Genomic DNA, 21,039 nt, shown 5'->3' on the forward strand with positions numbered 1-21,039 from the left:
ATGTCGTTCACAAACACTTTTCTTTTTTTAAAATGACGAATGACCGGTTTGTGAAGTTCCTCTGCAAGCTGATCCGTCCATTTCAGTGGAATTTTTTTTTTTTTGCAGATCCTTCAGATCCGTGGAAATTCGAAGAATTTTTAGAGACACCCAATCCGAATTTGGCTTTGGCTTTGATGATGGGCGCGATAAGCTTTCTTTCGTTTATTTTTTTTGAGTGGGGTTTGGAATGGAGTTCATTTCTTCAAGCATCATTTGATCCGCCAAATTTCTGCTTTGAACGTCGGTCAAATATTTATATGCCAAATCGTGATGATATGCCGAATTGTCCACTCTGTCCACCGGTTTGCTCCACTCCTGATACATGTCGGTGGATGTGAGCCTTTTGTCCAGGTTTGTGCCAGGTCCTGCAAAATTCATTCCTGGAACATGCATCTCTCCTGGAAATTTTGCCCACGGAAGCTTTATTTTTTTTGAAAAATTGTTGATCGATTCGACCAAGTCACCCCCTTTTGCCGTCGAAGAAACAAACTGGCATTTGGTCGTTCCACAAGAATCACATGTTCCTTTGATCATGTTTCTGTTGTTTTTTGAGACCTCGTTTCTCAAATGGATCGTTTCTGTTTTCCTTTTGCATTTGACACAATACATTTTTTTTTTCAAACAAAAAAAAAATGGAAGTGACCGATTTGTCATGGAATATTGGGAAAAGCAAAAGAGACAACAACCCGCTTTTGCCGAGAAGCATTCGAGGAATCATCGTTGGAAAGTCCGGTTGCGGAAAAACAACGCTGCTTCTCAATTTACTGCTCAAGCCTGGATGGTTGGATTATAACCATTTGCAGGTCTTTGGGAAATCTCTTTTCCAGCCCGAGTACAAAATACTCAAAAGCTCGTTCGAAAAAAATTTGCCAAAAAAGATCATCCTCGATTTGTTCAAGGTGCAAAATGAAATGGAAAAATTGAATTTAAACCCAGAATGCGTCATCAACGACCTTTCAAAAAATTTTTCCGAAACCGAGGACATGAATTGCCAATTTTTCGAAACGGCTGACGATGCTCCTGAACCTGAAGATCTTGATTCGTCCAAAAACAATTTGATGATCTTTGACGACTTGCAATTGACCAAACAAAACAAGTGCGAAAAATATTACATCAGAGGAAGACACTCCAACGTCGACTGCTTTTACCTCGCTCAAAATTATTTCATGCTCCCAAGGCAAACGATCAGAGAAAACACCAACTTTATTTGCCTCTTTCCTCAAGACTCAAAAAACGTTGATCACATTTATCGAGACCACGTTTCGAGCGATATGAAAAAAGATGAGTTTAAAAAGTTTTGCAGACATTGCTGGTCTGAACCTCACGGATTTGTGGTGATTGATTTGTCGTCAAAAAAGTACAATGGAAAATATTGAAACGGATTCGACGATTTTTGTTTTCTGAAAGAATCCATATGAAAAATTTTTTCACTCATTAAAAAAAATGTCAGGAATCATCATCGATGTGGATGGAACATCCAACATAATTCAAACAGAATTTTTGGACAAAATCGTCTTTGAAAAAGAAAAAAAATATGAGATGGCTTTTCTCGGTCTTGAGACGTACAACAGCTTTCCAAACATCACCAGCAAAAACAATTTTTTCAGGTACAGCATGACCAACGGTGTCCATTGGGAAAACGTCGTCATTCCAGAGGGAAGCTACGACATCATCGACATCAACAATTATTTGCAAAAAACCGTCTCAAACACAATCAAAAATTATGCGTCTCAGAGCTCAAGTTACGTCACCACAAACAAAATCAGTTACTCCCCCGAAAACATCAAAATTGGATCCAATTCAAACACTTTGAAATCAACCATCAAACTTGGAGTAAATTATTTGATGGACCTGAACGTCGAAAACAGCATCGCATCCCTTTTGGGTTTCACAAAAAGACAATTGGACTCCAATTCAGAATACGAGTCCGACGACATTGTCAGAATCACAAACGTCAACACTATCAGAATCGTCAACAACGTCATCGGGTCAGCATACATCAATGGTTCGCAACTCAATTGCATTTACTCCTTTTACCCCTCTGTGGGTCCTGGCTTCAAAATCATCGAAAGACCCACCCATTTGGTTTACCTCCCTGTTAAAGTACCAGAAATTTCCACGATGATCACACGCATTGTCGATCAAGACGGAAATCTAATCGACTTTCGCGGAGAGGACATCACGATCCGTTATCACATTCGAGAAGTGAAATAATTTTTTCCGATATTAAAAAATGAGCAATTACATTCGTGTCAAATTAAATGTGTCTCAGGGACAGATCGACAAAATAAAAAAATCAGTCATTGAAGGAAAACCCGCGAGCATCCGCATTTCACATGAAAATCTTCACGGAAACGACATTTTGCTTTTAACAGAAAGACAACACCAAAAAATTTTTGACGCTCTCAATCGAGGAGTTGGAGTCACCATAAAAATGAGCAAAACTCAATTGGAACACAACGCAAAAGTTGAAGGAGGATTTCTTGGTGCTCTTTTGCCTTTATTGGGAAGGGTTGCAGCCAAAGCAGTCCCAGTTTTTGGAAAGGCCGCTTTGGGCGGTGTCGCCTCTTCTCTCGGTTCCAATATGATCGACAAAATTTTGGGAAGTGGAATAAAATCAGAAGGAGGGTTTCTTCCTTTTCTTTTACCTTTATTGGGAGCTCTTGCGCCAACTTTGATCGAAAAAATTGTCGGAAATGGTATTGGTTACCTCAAAAGCAATGGAAGAGGAATAAAAATTGCCACATACAAAGGAGACGGACTGTTTTTAACACCCTGGGTTACAGGAAGCTCAATCAAAGATGGATTATACTTCAAAAGAGACAGAAAATATGTTCCCATCTTGTCTTAATTTCTTCTCAGACCCATTCTCAAAAATCATTCAAAAAAAAATTTTTTTTCTTGACATATTAAAATGAACGGAAAAACGAGAATCTTGAGACATGACGACGACGGAAAAATCAGAAGCATAAAAACACTTGACCCCATTGAACACTTAAGGAGCAAAGGAGTTGGATGGCGCGAAATTGAAATTTGCAGATCAATTCTCGAAGAAAAACAAGAACAAGAGCATGAACAAAGAAAAAAAGAAATTTTTCGCGAACGATTTCAACACCTTTACAACCATTAATTTTTTCATGGATACTTTTCTCATGAAAAAACCTTTTACACCCCTCAATCTCCAAAAAAAAAAACACAACGGGCACCAAAAAAATTTTCATTCCCTCAATCACCAAAAAATACAAAACGGGCATCGAAACATTTTCACACCCCTCAATTATCAAAAAAACTCGAAACGGAGAGCGAAAAATGGTTTTGTCCCAGAACCCGCCTTTTATAGTAGTTACGCTATTGCTTCACACATAAGATTAACGGGAATCAACGTTATTTTAGTTAAATTGCTTCGTCGGTATGCAAACTAAGGGTCTGCGTATCGTTATTATTTTGAACCGATAGCGATATGAAACGATAACGATATCAAACGATATGAGTTTGTCTATGAAACGATAATATCGGTTTGATTATCGTTTGAAACGATAACCAAACGATAACTTATCGTTTGAAACGATATTATCGGCTTTTTTTAATCGGTTTATCGGAATACATAAAAATAACGAGAATACCGATATTTATCGGTATAATAACGATAATTTTTACAATATTGCAATTTTTTTTTTTTAAAATGCCAAATTTTAGTTCAAATATATAATAAATCTTCAAGTCGAGTCAAGATGTCCTTTTGCCTATCTTCACCGGTTCTAAAAGTTAATCCTTCCCAATTCTATATATTATCTAGATGTCTAACTTAAAAAAAATTCTGTAAAGAAAAAGTGAAGAAAAAATGAAGCAACATTGTTCTCCAAATTGACCCCCAGGTTGAAACTCTTCCCACTCCTGATTTTTTTGCATTTAATCAATTATAAACATTAGTAAACACAATATATGTTGTCAAAAAAATCTGAACTAAATGCTAAATATCTATATTTCCAAAAATAAATTGCATAATTTTTGGCTTTTTTTCTTCCAAAGTTTTAATAAAGTCAGCAATATGGTAGTCAAAATAACCCAATAATATTTATTTCATTTACAAAAAAAAAATAATATAAATACATTTGTATCACAAATGATATTTAAGTTAATGCTTGTTTAAATTAAAAATTACCACAGAAGCGTTTAGCTCTCCATAACTTTTTTGTCCTATGTTTCTTTTATAGTTCATCCAAGGTTTTTTTAAATTTGTGATGAACTGATTCACCACATTGTTCTGCATAGCTACCTAAGCTAATATTATTGCAATCTACTAAGGTGAAAATGTGACACACTAAAATATGTATTTTCCATGAAACTGTCATAGCCAAATACATCTTTTGTATATAGTTAAAGACTAGAAAATGAACTTTTGAAATCTTCAACTTTAACAGAAATATCTGTACCCATTTCCAAACCAAACACAGCTGATTTCACTAATGAAAACTTACGCAAGCAATTCATTATTGGTAAAAAATTGATTGCTGCAGTTAAGGTAACATCCCTTTCTAAAATATCTAACTGGGGCATAAATAAATTATCATTGCTTCCATCTAAACCTACACCATGATACCCTCTCAATAATATGTGATGTGTTTTCAACCAGCTTTGAAAAGCTGGCTAAACATATTAAAGCAAAGTACAAAGTTTATCCACAACTCCCATCATAATGTGAAGCTCAGGTGGAGGAACAATGTATTCAAGAAAAGTTTCTTGATCTTCTTTTAAGTAAATGAAACGAGGAGTTATTACATTTTTGTATTCCTGCATTTTCAATCATTTTTTTCCACCATATACATATTGATCATAAAATAAGTCTATGGAGCCCAACATCCTTAGTTTCTCTGCTTCAAGGGAGCATTCTCCTTCACAATACAGACAGGCGTATTTACCAGAGTGACTTGAAAGTTCTAAAAACACTATTTGCACACTTTATGTCAAATGCCATACTGAAGTTTACTTCAAGTTGAAGAAGTGCCAATAATTTTTGGAGATTGCCATTATTTTCTAAGACCATCTCCACAATGGCAAGAATATAGCATTGCTTGACACCAGAATCTTCATATATTTCAAAGGAAGAATAATGATTTTTTGGATCGAAAACATTAATAATAACTTTTAAGAAGTTTTGACCACCATTTAAAGATATTCAGAGTTTCCTGCAATTCAGTCATTTTAACATTAATAATCGATTCTACAGCACTTGTTTGATTCCTGTGTAAAGTAGAACATGATTTTTTGGTTTTATTTTTAGAGAGTTCTAATGCATTTGATAGCTCCATAATATTTTGGAACAAGACATGATTTACTTTCTTTCTTTTTGACTTAATTTCATTTACTCCAACTGTAACAGAGAAAAGATTTCCACCTGTAGACATCTTGAATTACTCTACACTTACAATTCTTTCACTCTCCATTTTATGCTTTAACAATCCAGATGCTACTTGTTCTGCATGTTTATCTCCAAGTGATTCACTAATATCTACTATATTGGTTACAGCTTTACTTTTGCAACAATCATGAGAAACTCCTCTAAAATTAATAGTAAAAATTTTATAACAGTTTTTGAAATAAGTAAAAACAATAAAAAATATATTGAATCAAACTATAAATTAGCATAAAGAGAAAAAATGTTTTAACTGATCTTATTTTAACCTTATTTTTAAATTATAAAATCATAAATATAAATAATCTATACTAAGATTTAAATAGCAGAGTCCACAGATTTTTTCAGCTACATTTAAAGTATTTGACCCTGGCTAATTATTTGTCTGGATACATATCAGAGGTTTGCCTGATAGTACTCCTATTTACCTGAAATACATTACTTTCTATCAAATACATTATTCTACCTGAAGTATATTATATAGTATCAACATGTATGTGTGTGTTAATATATATATATATATATATATATATATATATATATATATATATATATATATATATATATATATATATATATATATATATATGTGTGTGTGTGTGTGTGTGTGTGTGTGTGTGTGTGTATGTATATATATATATGTATATATATATATATATATATATATATATATATGTGTGTGTGTGTGTGTATGTATATATATATATATATATATATATATATATATATATATATATATATATATATATATATATATATATATATATATGTATATATATATATATATATATATATATATATATATATATATATATATATATATATATAAATACACACACACACACACACTGGCTGGAGAATATATCAAAGGTACTTTAATCTATATATATATTAATGGGTCATTTTGACTACCATAATGGCTGACTTTATTAAAACTTTGGAAGAAAAAAAGCCAAAAATTATGCGTTTTAATTTTGGAAGTATACATATTTAGCTCTTAGTTCAGATTTTTTTGACAACATATATTGTATTTACTAATGCATATGATTGATTAAATGTAAAAAAATCAGGAGTGGGGAGAGTTTCAACCTGGGGGAGAACAGTGTTGCTTCACTTTTTCTTTACAGAATTTTTGTGAAGTTAGACATCTAGATAATATATAGAATTGGGAAGGATTAACTTTTAAAACCGGTAAAGATAGGCAAAATGACATCTTGACTCGACTTGAAGATTTATCATATATTTGAACTAAAATTTGGCATTTTAAAAAAAAAAAATTGGAATGTTGTAAAAATTATCGTTATTATACCGATAAATATCGGTATTCTCGTTATTTTTATGTATTCCGATAAACCGATAAAAAAAGCCGATAATATCGTTTCAAACGATAAGTTATCGTTTAGTTATCGTTTCAAACGATAAGTTATCGTTTCATAGACAAACTCATATCGTTTGATATCGTTATCATTTTATATCGTTATCGGTTCAAAATATCGGTTCATACCGATATACCGATAACGATACGCAGACCCTTAATGCAAACATTAAGTGATAAAAGTAGAGGCACACATGCGCCAAATAAACATGTGCTTACCTGTCGAAACTTATTGTAATAAAAATGGACAGAACTTTCCGGTAGACCTTGTATAATGCCAACAAAAACCAGGTTTAGTCCAAATTAATAATGATACTAGTCAAGAAATCAAGTTTATTTGTGAAAATACTGTTTGATGTTCTCTTATGAAAATGTAAAAGATTTTTCAGTAAGCCCTGGTCTCACATACTTCATGTTTTGCCTTATTTAATCAAACGTAAATTTGGTAAACCTGAATAAACAACAAAAATGTTTTTTTAAAACTTTTAAAATAAAACAGAGCTGATAGTAACGTGGTAGATAGTAACGTGGTAGATAGTAACGATGCACTTTTAAAGTAATTTATAACTTCTAGTTAAAGAATATTTTATTAAAAAATAAATATTTGACATACATTTCAAGAAAAATAACACATTTCCTTTATTTTACTAATTTGATTTTTGAAAAACTGTTTGACAAAATAAAATTAAACTTTTCACAGAACCTTCCCAAGTATACATCAATAGGCCCTTGTTTTAAAAGTTACGACGAAAAAACGACAGTAATATTCGTGCTCAAACTCTAAGCTAATAAGCTATATGCATGGTGATCAGACAATACATAAGGGTGCATTAAACAAAGAGTATTGTGAAAAAAACATGTCTACAAATATTTTGCCATGTTTTGGAACAAATCATCATCAGCAAACTTTATTGCTTAACCTCTTCAAGTACAGATACCACCTCACCAGCTTGGCATCAGCTTGGAATCTTGGCAGAAAATCATGTCATCCAAAGCCAAGGACTTTATCTGCTATACCATTTTAAGTTAGCTGTGCCAATTTAATCTTCTATGCACCAGTATACAGTGAGAAAAAATAAACATACAAAAGAAAGATTGGATATAGCAGTAATAAGCGTTTTGCGTAAAGTGTTTCAGGTACCAGTAGTGATCCGGCACTATAAGATGACCATACAACCCCAGCAACCTAGCAAAATAATATATTATTCTGTATGTATATTGCATTATAAACTTAATCAGCATTTATTGAGTTTTTATTTCTATTACAATAGATGAATATAAATTGTTTACTGTAAAGACATAGTTTGAAACATTCATAAAGCCATTAAAATAATTATATACAGTAGCGTGCAAAAGTTTATAAACAGCTAAATTTTTCAAGTTTTTTTATCATAACTTTTTGACTTTTCAGTAAAAATAAATGAAATTTTCAACAATTGTTCCTACAATGTGATTACATACTATAAATTACTTAAAAAATGATAGCTTGTAATGGAAGGTAGAAATTCAAATTTTATTGAAAACATAATTGTGCAAAAGTTTATAAACAAATGAAAAAAATTCAAAAAAGAGGTACCATTTCTAATTCCTCCACAATATTTCATCACAGCACATTAGTATTTTGTTGGATAGCCTTTAGACTTTAATATTTCTTAAAAACAACTAGGTATAGAGTCAACTAATGTGATCAGAACATCTATGGGGATATTTGCCCAACAATCCCAAAGCACCTAGAACAAATCATTTTTATTGGTCAGTTTTTCACCTTTCAATTGACAATTGAAATATTCCCAGAGATGTTCTGTTGGATTTAAATCTGGGTTTTGAGAAGGTCAGTCCAAAATAAGAATTTTTTTCAAATTGAAAAAATTTTTCATAGAATTTGCACTGTGCTTTAGATTGTTGTCTTGCTGAAAAATCAGAGCACGAGGCATTTTGTCTTTTCCATGTGGCAGCATAACATTCTTGATTACATCTAATTATAATTGATGCATTAATTTGCATATATTTTAATATAATTGATGCATCAATTTAGTTTCAGTCTTGATTCTATTGATCCACTTCATCGCATCGATTATATCTAAATATAATCGATGTGATGAAGTGGACCATTAGAATCACAACTGAAAGATCCCAAACCATTATTTTCCCACCAGGTTTAACTGACAGCATTTGATACTTAGGAGCAAGTCTTTCATTTTTCAGATGTCTCATGTACTTGATACAATTGCTACCAAACATACAAAACTTTGATCCGTCACTGAATAAGACTTTTGATCATTCTTTTGAAGTCTAATTGCATATGATCTTTTTCAAATTTCATTTGGGCTGAGCCATTACTTAATAATATTAATGATTTCTTTGCAGGACGATAACCAAACAAATTATGCTGACGCAGGTGACATTTTGTAATATCTACGCTGCACTTAACAACATATTTATTGCTTAAAATGCTAATTAATTCGACAGCATTTTGCAGGGATCTTGTCTTGATTTTCTTACCAAAGATCTGTCTTGATGTTCTGTAGTTATCTTTGGCCTGCCTGAATGATGCTTGTTTTCAAGTGTCTTTTGGTTTCTATATCTCTTAACTTGCACGCTAATTGTTGATTTAGAACTTTAAAATTTGCTTATAAGGAACCTTCTTCTCTACAGCACGTATTATTTAATTTTTCTTTTCTCTAGATGACTTTGTATTTCCCATTATTTTTTAAATTCAAGTTAATTTAAATATTTTATCCAATAAATTAATTATAACATAAATGCATTTTTCTTAATGAAATTTTAATTTTCTTAATGGGGTATGGAAATGTTTATAAACTTTTGCACAGTTATGTTTTCAATAAAATTTGAATTTCTTCCTTTCATTACAAGTTATCATTTTTTTGAATAAATCATACTATATAGTCACATTATAGGAATAGTTATTAAAAATTTCATTCATTTTTAATCAAAAGTAAAAAACTTATGGCAAAAAAACTTGAAAAATTTAGCTGCTTATAAACTTTTGCATGCTACTGTAGCTAACATAATTATATAGTTAACGTAATTATATAATATGTTATTTATATAATAACATTATATTCTTATTTTAACTATATAATTATATTAACTATATATATATATATATATATATATATATATATATATATATATATATATATATATATATATATATATATATATATATATATATATATATATATATATATATATATATATATATATGCTAGTTATATAATCAAAATTAGTTAGTTAAACCATTAACTATCAGCTACCTTAAAAGAAACTGGAAAAATTGCTGGGAGCTGATACAGCAGAGGAAGTGCAAGCCCTGTGACAATTAAAGGTAACAAGGAGTACCCAATTACTCCCAAACATTGTGAAAACGAAACCTAGTGAAAATGAAAGCAAATCAACATGGCTAAACATAAAATTAATAAAAAATGTATCATGGGCAATTATAACTTCATATGCAATATGTTTACTAAAATTTTATTTAACTTAACTTTGTTAGAAGAAAAATACTGTGATTGTTGCATGATACAAAAATTAAAAATAAATGAAAGTGACAGACCTCACCACCTAGTGCACGTGTAAGAAAAAATACAACAAATGAACCACAAAACCAGATTGTTATGATCCAAGAAACAACCTAATATAAATTTGCCAAAAATCTTAAACCCATAAACATCCATGTTATGTTAAAAATTAAAAACTATCTATTGGGGTAACATGGGTCTAACAATCTGTAAGCTAGAGAATCTGAGGGACAATATGAGTCTATTGATTAAACAAAATAAAAATCTATTTAAGCAAATTGGACTGATTTCTTATTATTGAAAAAGAAACAAATAATGCAGCAAGCAAAGCTACATTTACTGTCTGAAGACAAAGGGAAAAAAAATGTATTTGTAAATACTTGAGTGAATCTATAAACTATTGTTTATATTACAAAATTGTTTTATTACAAAGGACCATTTATTCAGAAGTTAAAAAATTCAGATCGTTTTTTTCATTCTTAATTTTTTACTTTGCTTTGGATAAGTATTCTAGGATTATTTACAGACTTCAGGGCAATATTGTAACATAGAACCATAGTATTCCAAGCATTGGGGTCTATTATAAATCAAAAAAAAAAAAAAAAACTTCCCAGGCTTCCATTTCCAAAAAAAGAAATCTAAAAAGTATTTTAATCATAAGTAACCTAAATTAGACCTAGATTACCCATACTTTCCTATATGTAACTGTATGAGTTTTACCTTGAATTGTCCATATAAAGACAGCAAAGAATAACAGAGTACAACTATTAAAGGTCCCCAAAAGTCAGGATTTTCCTTTAGAACTTTCTTTTCAAATCCAAGTTGTGGCAGAGGAAATAAAATGCATCTAACTTTGTAGAATATATCCTTTACATCAATATCCAATTCCTCCCTAAACAAAATATATTTACAGTAAAACTGATACACATGTATCTGTCAACACACAAATGTATTTACAGCATATATTCAAATATATATTGTAAAAATAATAAACGTAGATTAGATTGGAGTAAACATATATTTTAAAATTTGAAAATTTTAAAGTGTTGTTGGACGGATTGAAAATTGAAGTGAACATTCATAGTGAAAACAAAAACTTTTTCACTATTCTATTTAAAAAATCGTTAATACAATTTATAACTTTTTATAGCTTTTTCACATTTGAAAATGTAGACTTTATATAAAAAATTAAATCATCCCAAAATCTCTATTTACTTTAAGCAAGAAAATATTTAAGAAACATATTTTTATTGAAAAAAAAAATTTTCTGAATTATTAGGAATCAATTCTAACACTGTCAATAATATTAAACTGGCATTTGATATTCAAGCTGTAATAAAGATATGCTATTCTCAAACTCTCTCTCTCAAGGTCTAACACAGGATATGTTCTACTCCAGGTGGTTAACTAAAGGATCTGCATGTTGATGGAGAAGATCCATCAGACTTAAAATAATCTTTCTAGATCTTTCTGGAGTTTTTTACAACTTTCTAGAACTATTATAAGTGTATATAAAAGATATTAGAAAAATCAACTTTATATTTATTTATTTGTTTATAATTTTTAAGTAGTAATGTATGTCACACATGAAAGTTATACTGCAATAATTTTTTACACTAAATGATTTATGTGCTAAAGTAATTTAAATATTGAATGTTTAATTTAACTTGTAATTAATAAAATTACTATTCATAACCACACAATACTTATTGGATAGTGCTGACCATAATCATAAATATATATAGTAATTTAATGTAAACAATTTAAATCTAAGCCTAAAATATTATTTTACAAAAATATACTATATATACACAAAGATAAATAATCTGTTGCTGAGTGGTTATGTAGGAACGTTTATTAGTTAAGCAGGGGAAAAATTCTATGAACTTACAACAAAGGCTTCTCAAATGTTTCATCGTCATCATCTTCAACCTCAAGTAACCAACTTATTCCTTTTTTATTTAAGAGAGAATTTGTTAAATTGTTATCAAATAAAGAAGTATGCGTTGGTAAGGCATCTTTTTCCGACTTGCCACTCATTAATCCAGAAATGTTATCATTATCTGGAAAGCTTTCAAAAGAAAATTGTCCTTCAAATTCACTATTTCTAGAATCATTTATATGTAATGAACTGTTTATGAAATCTCTTGGAGGATCCATTTAACAAAAAAACGAAATAAAGTCTAGGTTTTATTTTAAAATCTAAAACGTTTCAAAACAACTGCGTAACGAAAATGTCATCATTATTTGACGTCAAATTTTATTTTTAACGGCGACATTAGAGGTTAGAAAATTTCACCATAGTTGTGTTTTTGTCTAAAGGAGGGTTTATACTTAAGAGCATGTTTTTTAACTTATGAAAATCTTTTTGTAAAGTAAATTATGCGTAATTATTTACTATTTATAAATAAAATTGTTCAAAGTAACTGCATATCAAATAAAATTGTCGTATATGTATACATACACATATATATACATATATATATATATATATATATATATAAAATTTAAGTGACATCTTTAATAGTATGTGTAAAAGTATTATAATTATTAAAACATCATATACGGTATCATACTATTATATCTTTTTTATGTAATATTTCGGCTCATATGGTGAGAGCCATTATCAAACTAATAAAACCGTTAAAAGAATTTGATTACGTATATTATAATTTTTTAACGGTTTTATTAGTTTGATAATGGCTCTCACCATATGAGCCGAAATATTACATAAAAAAGATATAATAGTATGATACCGTATATGATGTTTTAATAATTATAATATATATATATATATATATATATATATATATATATATATATATATATATATATATATATATATATATATATATATATATATATATATATATATATATATATATATAATATATATGTATATATGTATATATATATATCAATTGAAAAGTTGTCAAGTAATACACAAAAATAAAACTTGTTATTGGCTTGTTAAATATTGTTTAAAAATATTCATTAAAGGATTCTATTTTATGATTTTAATAGTTAGAAGTTTTTCATAAAACGAAATTTTTTAGGCCTGCATAAAAAGGTGATTAGGAACTTGAATGGCCCAATGGGGGTGGGCTTGTCGGAAGTCATTTTTAGAAAACAGCAAAAGAAGTTTTGAACTGAAACTATAAATCAGATCATGTGTATTTTTACTTAAGTAAATACAGTTATTCTACAAAAAGTACATGTTTTGAATATATATGTTGGCCGCAATTAAGAAAATTTGAGGGTAAGGGCAAGTTCTCAACGCCTCAGTTATAAAATTTGTTTTAATCTTTTTAGAAGCACCTTAACTGAGTGTAAATTATTAATTTATATTCAAATTTATAAATGAAGTTATAATCAAATTTAGGCATCGAAGGTTATTGCATAACAAAACAAACCTTCGCAGTTATACTCCGTTCCTATTTTTATTGTCTCAATCCGAAATTTAAACTTCGTAAGGGATTTAACCTTTTGTTAAACTACAAATACAGAACTTGATATAACAGGTCGCTGTTAATTCAACCTGTCAAATCAACCTGTTAATTAAAGGTTGATTCTTTTTATTTGTAATGCGTTTATGTAAGTTTTTGAAAACGTTAGCACTTATAACTACTATAATCCTTAAAAGTCGGTTCACGCTTAACAATTCACAACGTTAATGGTAATGCAGGGCGTCTTATTTTAACGGTCAAGTTTTATCAGGTGCATAGAAATTACATACCAAGAAATACCAACTGTTAAAGGACTCAAGTTTTATCAGATGCATAGAAATTACATACCTCTTAAACCAACTGTTAAAGGACTATTCAGTAATTACGTTTGCTTAGAATCCAAATAATAGATGGGGTAAAACTAACGTTTTTACATTTAAGAAAATCAAAATGATTTTTCCATTTAATGCATGGCTTAAACAAAGAAGCTACGCCATTGTTTTTGAATTTCCACCTAATGCTTTTCCAAAATTTTCGCTCTCGACCATTAGTAAAACTTTTGTATGAGTGTGACTCTTTTATTACACGTGACCTTAGAAGAGTTAGTATTTAAACTTCTGTCATTGATTCACAAAATATCATGATATTTTTAATCAATGTTAGCACCACTACTATCATAAGGTAGGTACTACTATCATATCGTAGAGAAAAATCCGCGATTTAAGAAAAAAAAGCAACTTAAGTTACTGCGTTTTGCCATATGCGACCGACCAAGTATGTTATTGCTGCAATAGTGATTAGAGACAAATTAACAAGAATATTTAATGTTTTAAAAAGATTTTACATTATATGGGGTTTTTACATTTCGGGGTAAGACGCAGAAATTTTACCTTTGTATGAAAATGAATAAGAAAATCGCAATATTTAGAGTAAATATCGTGAACATGAAAACAATCAAAGCATAAGAAGTTAAATCTTTAAAACGCAACTTACCAGTTAATAAATAATTTTATAAAATAAATTCGTTATATGAAAAAAACATTTTTGCAGTTCTAAAAAATACGTTCTGATGGGATGGGCAATAAAATTTTTACTAAAATCAAGTTTTAACATCAACCAAAAAGTTTCATTAAACCCTTCTTGGATTTCAGATTTAAAATAACATCTCTGTGCTCCATTCTTGTTCTGATAAAACCACTCCGTCTCTGAAAATCATATACGACAGCTACTGCTTTAGTCCCTTGCTTTACGACTCTTCCCCAGGACTTGAGTGTGGAGGGGGAAGTAAAGTACTTCCATAGGAGTTTCTATTATATTTTCTAAATCTTTTTTAACCATGTTAGCTGTGAAATTCGACTCCAAGATTTGTTCAGTGTTCTAGTCAATAAAGCTCAGGGAGATACAGCATCAAAGCTCAGTGCAGGCTTCTTTTAGCATCTTACACTCTCTGAATCTCCTCTAAACTTCATAAGCGTGTTGACTGCAAACATTCTATTTTCTTTTGATAAGCTTGCAAGTAGAGAACTAAAAAGGGGTTCAGAGTGAGCATGAAATGGTCCTGTGTCTTTAACTTCCACTGTTTCACTTCTTAGTAGATAAAAAAGTTTCATTAGGTGATAGGGCTCACTAACAGTAGTATGCATCTTCTTGATTTTAAATAATACATAAAAGTTTACTTGAGCCACAAACTGAATAAGAACTTATAATCTTTTCAAAATATCACCTACATTCACTTATGTAGAGCCAAACAAACAAACACCTGACCAGTTGTAAGCTACCTGCTGTGGCAAAGACTGGCACATTTTCTGTCAATAAGCAAAGGATTCAAAGATTTTGATTTAAGACAGGAAACTAACTTGCAACTTAATGAAGCATTGGTTGGCATAGACTTTAAAATGTCGCCAGGAATTATAATCATTGATTCAATGACTAAAAGTTTATTTTAGTAACTGAATTTTCAATCAAAATCGAAGTAGGATGTTTCTTTTATGTTAGAATATACCCTTTCCATAACACAATATTTTATTTTATTTATTATTCACTGTAAAAAAACAAAAAAGCAACTACATTATAAAACCAAAAGAAAAGCTTGACAAATATTGCAGCTTTTTAATTAATATAGACTTTCAAATAAATTCTTATACTAATGCACTACTAATACACTACTAAACAAATATCAAATATTAAATAAGTAAATGCTCTATGATTCATAGGTTGCAATTAAAAGTGAACTTAGCCCTGATGCCTTTTAAATTTAAAATTCAAAAAACAAAAGTAAAGTTCTGTTTTTATTTTTTATTTAGAAGCTTTTATTATTTATCAAAACCTAAAACTATACGATGTATGTATATATATATGTATGTATGTACGTACGTACGTATGTACGTACGTACGTACGTACGTATGTATGTATTTATGTATGTATTTATGTATGTATGTATTATATATTTTTTAATATAAATGTATTAGAACGTCTTAGTTAAATAAAGCTTAACTTGCCCCAAACCACATTAAAATCCCAATTATCTTTTTTTTTTAACTTTCAGTATGACATGCTTTATGATACAGTCTTGTCTTCTTAACAAACAACTTTCATACTTATTTGTTATATATGCAGAGAAGCATCAATACAGTAATTAAACTTTTGAGCCAAGATAAGTCTTTTGGAACCAAGACTTGGTTCTGAATTTTAATATTTATTTTGATGTTTCTGCATATATAACAAATAGTTACAATTATGGCTAAACCATCTGATTTTTACATTTTTGTGTGTTGACATTTGTGTGTACATGTTCATAACTTGTAGTGATATGAACATAAACACACAAAAATGTAAAAAAAAAAAATTATCATTTTAGTAATCAGAACCTGAAAAAATGAAAAAAAAAAAAAACAATATCATTTTAGAAACTAAAACCTTAAATGTCATATAAAACAAGTGTCAGATACCAAAACGTAATGTTAAAGAAAAAAAGTTGGGCAGTGCTATTCTTCATTTCTTAAATATGGGCATCTTTTGTTCCAAAATTACTTTTGTAATTAAAGAAAATCTATCTTTTGTTGAAAGCCTTGTTGAAAGTAATTTAACTTAATGTGAGTGTATTAGCTTTACTTCATTTATCAGCGCAACAAGTATTATCAATTTTATTTATCAAAGATTTTATTTCTGTTTATTTAGCACCATAAAATTTGAAAATGTGAAAATGCAAAATTTTGAAAATATTTTATACTGTTAATGTAAAAATATTAATATTCATGCTAATGCTTATGAATGTTCATGAAATATAACAAAAAAAAAAGAGAGAAGATAGTAATATGATTTCAGAAATGTATTCCTAACCCAAGGCACATAGGTTTGAAAACCTTCAGATCATGCAACTGGATGTTTAATGTTTATACATCATTTTGTTTAGTACCCTAAGGTGAGACTTACGCTTCACTAAAATGCTGCCTCTCAATCTAAATCTTCTCCAACTTGACTTTTTTAACATCTTATGGCACTTTCCTGGTCTCCAGCGCTTTAGAAACCCACCTTTCACTCTTCGAAAACGCTTTAATACAGCTTTACAACTTTTGACTTTGCCAAGGCGACTTTTAGTTGTTATTGATTTATACTGATTAAAGCAAAGAAGTGATGGTGAAACTAAAAGTTTTTTATTACTAATATTAGGAGAAGTCCCAAACAAACATCTCATCTGTGTTTGATAACTGCTACCTTTTTGTGTTTGTGAAAGAGTTTTTGTTAGCCTGCAAAATACTTGAGATTCTTTGACTGAGTCAACCCACAAAGACTTTACCTGCCTGGAATTCTGTGTCAACACAGCTAAAGAGTAAGAAAGCTAAACAAACATGTTTTCTAAAAAAATGTTAACTAAATTACTAAAAATAATTAATAAACATACCTCTTAAACAAGAATTAATTGGGATGTGTTTGTAGTTTAAAAGTAAGCATGCAGGTTTCTTTACACCGAAAATCATTTTTTAACGTTTCTTTAAAAAGACAACTTTGTTAAGAAACATCTAAAGCTTTAAATTAGAGCTTAAACAAGAAAACCAAAGAAACATAAATCTAAATAAACTGTTTTAAAAAATATTACCATAACTTAGTTACACTTTCATTTGCCTTTTTTTAATTTTTTGAGGAGAATTAGGTTTATAGTAATATCAGTTTTCAAAACGTCAATAAGATGCATAAAATTGAAAAGAATGCATATAAATAAAGATGAACCAAAACAACATTGCTTTTTTTTTTTTTTTATAAAAAAAAAACAAAAAAAAAAAAAAATTCATGTTATGGGTATCTTTGGCTTGAAGACCACACTGGAAAAAAATACTTTTTAGTTACTGCCTCCTTTAGAATGTCTAGTAAATAAATAAAAAACTTGAAAAAAACCATAATTATTTAACTTTTAAGTATAAATCCACTGAAAGTACTAAAAACTTTTTATTTTTAAAATCAGATTTATATTAGTTATAAAAACGACATGTGATTGTTTTTCCGTCGTGGTCTTCTGATACGAAAACCTGATACCTCCAGTGGTTCAAACCCTCGCTATATATATATCGTAATATACGTATTTTATAATATTAGTATTTTGTAATAGCTTAAAATCGATATCGTTCAAAATTTAGGTAACGTAAATCATTTAAAAGTCGAATGAATTTATTTAACTGATGAATTCTTTCATAAAAATGTAATAGCAGGATATAACCAGGAAGCTCTTAAGGGAAGGTGTAATCCACTTCTTATGAAGCAGAGTTAGATTTTCGAAAAGCGGAATAAACCTTCCCTCGACAAGCTTGTTGAGCATACAGTATAGTTCCTTCTCTTTCCACTGATCAATAACTATTCTCCTTAAGGTCAATCCATGTAACAAAGTTATTTTACAGAAATAATTTTTTTCACTATCATGAATTGAACTTTACAATTACATTTAAAAATCATATAGGCACAACATGAATTGAAAGGATTTGGAGAATCAAAGTTTAATAAACCGTTTTGTTTTCCGCAATGAAACTTCATTTCTTACTATGCAGTTATTCTTAACTTTACATTTGTTGAAAATTTTACATTGTTGAACGTGGTTTGAGTGTTGAACGGATTTTTACAAACTGTATTTTATAAATTTTATAATTTGGTGTCAAGCATGATGTTTTTACTTTCATGTTAAAAAAAAAAAAGTCATTTTTTACTATTACAAACACGTCTGTAATTTATTTTTTCTAAAACCTAAAAACTTTATAAAAATTTATTTTGCACAAGTCCACGTGTAATCATCCAGCGTAATCATCCACCAACTCACGATAAAAATCTATTCAACTCACATAATTGTTGAAAAGTAGATAAATGCTACAGATTTGGTCGTTTATTTAACATCAGTTTTTTCCTACGATTTTTATATAAAATTATAATTTCAATTAACATTAACAATGATTAAAATTAACTTCAATATTTTTGTGATTACTTATTTCTTATTTCTATGAAAGTAATTAATATATGTAGCCACCATAATTCAGGGTTTTAAATGAAAATGAACGGTTATCAAGATTAACGGTAAGAAATAAATATTCTAGAAGAACTATCGATAGCAATAATCGTTCATCTTTAAATTTTCATTTAAAACCCATGTGATTTTAAAGTAGATGGAAAAAAGAATACATTTTTAAAAATATTACCAACTAAATATTTATAAATTTAGATTTATGTTTCTTTGATTTTCTTGTTTAAGCTCTAATTTAAAGCTTTAGATATTTCTTAACAAAGTATCGTCAGATACTGTTATACAACCTGGTATCTTGTTTTTCTAGCTCATCCGTGTATGTTCAACATATTTTTAATTATACTAATAGTTATATTAATCGTTAATGTAATTGTCTTTGTTCGTCATATGTCTCAGGGTTTTAAATTGAACCATTAATGATTGATATTTTAATTAAATTTCTATTGTTTTTAATCTTTCATTCTTACTTTGATGTATTTTTCTGATTATTACAAATGACAATTTCCTTACTAAAGTTGACATTTTATTTTGACTTCACTGTACTTAAGTATTTCTAAGAGTTTTTTATAATGTTTAGTTGAACTTCTGAATTTTCTTTTTCATTTGCAGAAGTCAGATGCAGATCTCAATGTTGTCTTGCGTGTGTGTTTCTATCACACCAATATCATTATAAGAGTTTTCCTTGTTACAACATTCCTTTGGGAATATTTCAATATTTGAAGAACTTAAATTTTGATGTTCGGTCTTCATTTGGATTTCAGGTTTAATGAAAGTTATGGTATTCAACAAAAGGGCTGCACATGACAAGTAGAATTTGAAACTTCCAACTTAATTAAGTTTTTTTTTCCCAAGAACCTGTGGAAGGTCTTGATAGGAGTAGATTGGAAAATTTAAGACTTTTTTTCTTATAGAATGGTTTGCCAGCTGTACATGTAGCCTCCCGTAAAGATGATATAAGAATGCTCAAGCTCCTGATTGATAATAAAAGCAATGTCAATGAAAGATTATGACAGATATGATCACGATAAAAATCGATTCGCTCATATATTTGTTAAAAAGGAAATAAATGCTACAGATTTGGGGGTTTATATAACACATTAATTTTTTCATACGATTTTTTATTTGTTTAGAATGTGAGCTGTTTTTGATTGTTATATCTAAAATTCAGATTTTAAATTTTTTTAATGAACACTTTTTAAATGCAATAATCTCTGGAAGAAGTATCAGATTGAAAAGATTTAAGTAACCAGTATCCCAAGCACACTTAACAATAAAATTTTACATTTCCAAAAATGTAGTTTTCTGAATTCTTTTACAAGAAAAAATAACATATTCATTAACTAACTTATTATTAATATAATTATTAGTATAATTGAAAATATGTCGAACATACAGAAGGATGACCCAGAAAAGCAAGATGCCGGGTTGTATAACAGTAGATAAGTTATTCTTTCAATGAATTTAGAATATCACTTGTAATTCAATTTAATAGGAGGCTAATGGCAAAAAATTTTCCTTCATACCATCAGTTCATACAAATACCTTTAAACAAACCAGCATTTCAGATGATATTTATATTTCAATTGTTTAATTTCGCTAGAAATGCTGAAAAAAAAAAGATGTTTATGACTTTCAGTTTTCATGTTTTTTATTCATAAACTAGTTTTAAAAAAAAATCCTTGATTTTGAATGCTCTGGAAAATCAATATGCAAGTCTTAT

General features: G+C 29.2%; 2 protein-coding genes, 1 long non-coding RNA gene and 1 pseudogene across 3 annotated transcripts; 1 reads left to right on the forward strand and 3 right to left on the reverse strand.

The window, feature by feature from the left end:
- Nucleotides 1–4,189: 4,189 nt before the first annotated feature.
- LOC149890039 (uncharacterized) lies at nt 4,190–5,918 on the reverse strand (annotated as a pseudogene).
- Nucleotides 5,919–7,390: 1,472 nt separating this feature from the next.
- LOC145183540 (protein YIPF4-like) lies at nt 7,391–12,615 on the reverse strand. Its single transcript, XM_080058917.2, has 5 exons — nt 12,264–12,615; nt 11,093–11,264; nt 10,408–10,485; nt 10,109–10,225; nt 7,391–8,016 (listed from the first exon to the last, which is right to left on the reverse strand). Exons 1-5 carry the CDS (start codon nt 12,530–12,532, stop codon nt 7,879–7,881), a joined length of 774 nt encoding a protein of 257 aa, XP_079915043.2. The 5' UTR covers nt 12,533–12,615; the 3' UTR covers nt 7,391–7,878.
- A 4,519-nt stretch (nt 12,616–17,134) lies between these two features.
- LOC145182591 (uncharacterized) lies at nt 17,135–17,900 on the reverse strand. The gene is made up of 2 exons (XM_080057773.2): nt 17,721–17,900; nt 17,135–17,641 (listed from the first exon to the last, which is right to left on the reverse strand). The coding sequence occupies exons 1-2, from the start codon at nt 17,794–17,796 to the stop codon at nt 17,205–17,207; spliced, it is 513 nt and encodes a 170-aa protein (XP_079913899.2). The 5' UTR covers nt 17,797–17,900; the 3' UTR covers nt 17,135–17,204.
- A 971-nt stretch (nt 17,901–18,871) lies between these two features.
- Nucleotides 18,872–20,595, forward strand: LOC149890040 (uncharacterized). The gene is made up of 3 exons (XR_016452033.1): nt 18,872–19,635; nt 19,929–20,126; nt 20,231–20,595. It is a non-coding gene; the product is annotated as an uncharacterized LOC149890040 (long non-coding RNA).
- Nucleotides 20,596–21,039: the final 444 nt, after the last annotated feature.

This window comes from Hydra viridissima, unplaced genomic scaffold (assembly GCF_058129835.1).
Source record: "Hydra viridissima isolate aposymbiotic clone 2 unplaced genomic scaffold, HvirCarnegie_v1 scaffold_4, whole genome shotgun sequence".
Classification (NCBI taxonomy): domain Eukaryota; kingdom Metazoa; phylum Cnidaria; class Hydrozoa; order Anthoathecata; family Hydridae; genus Hydra; species Hydra viridissima.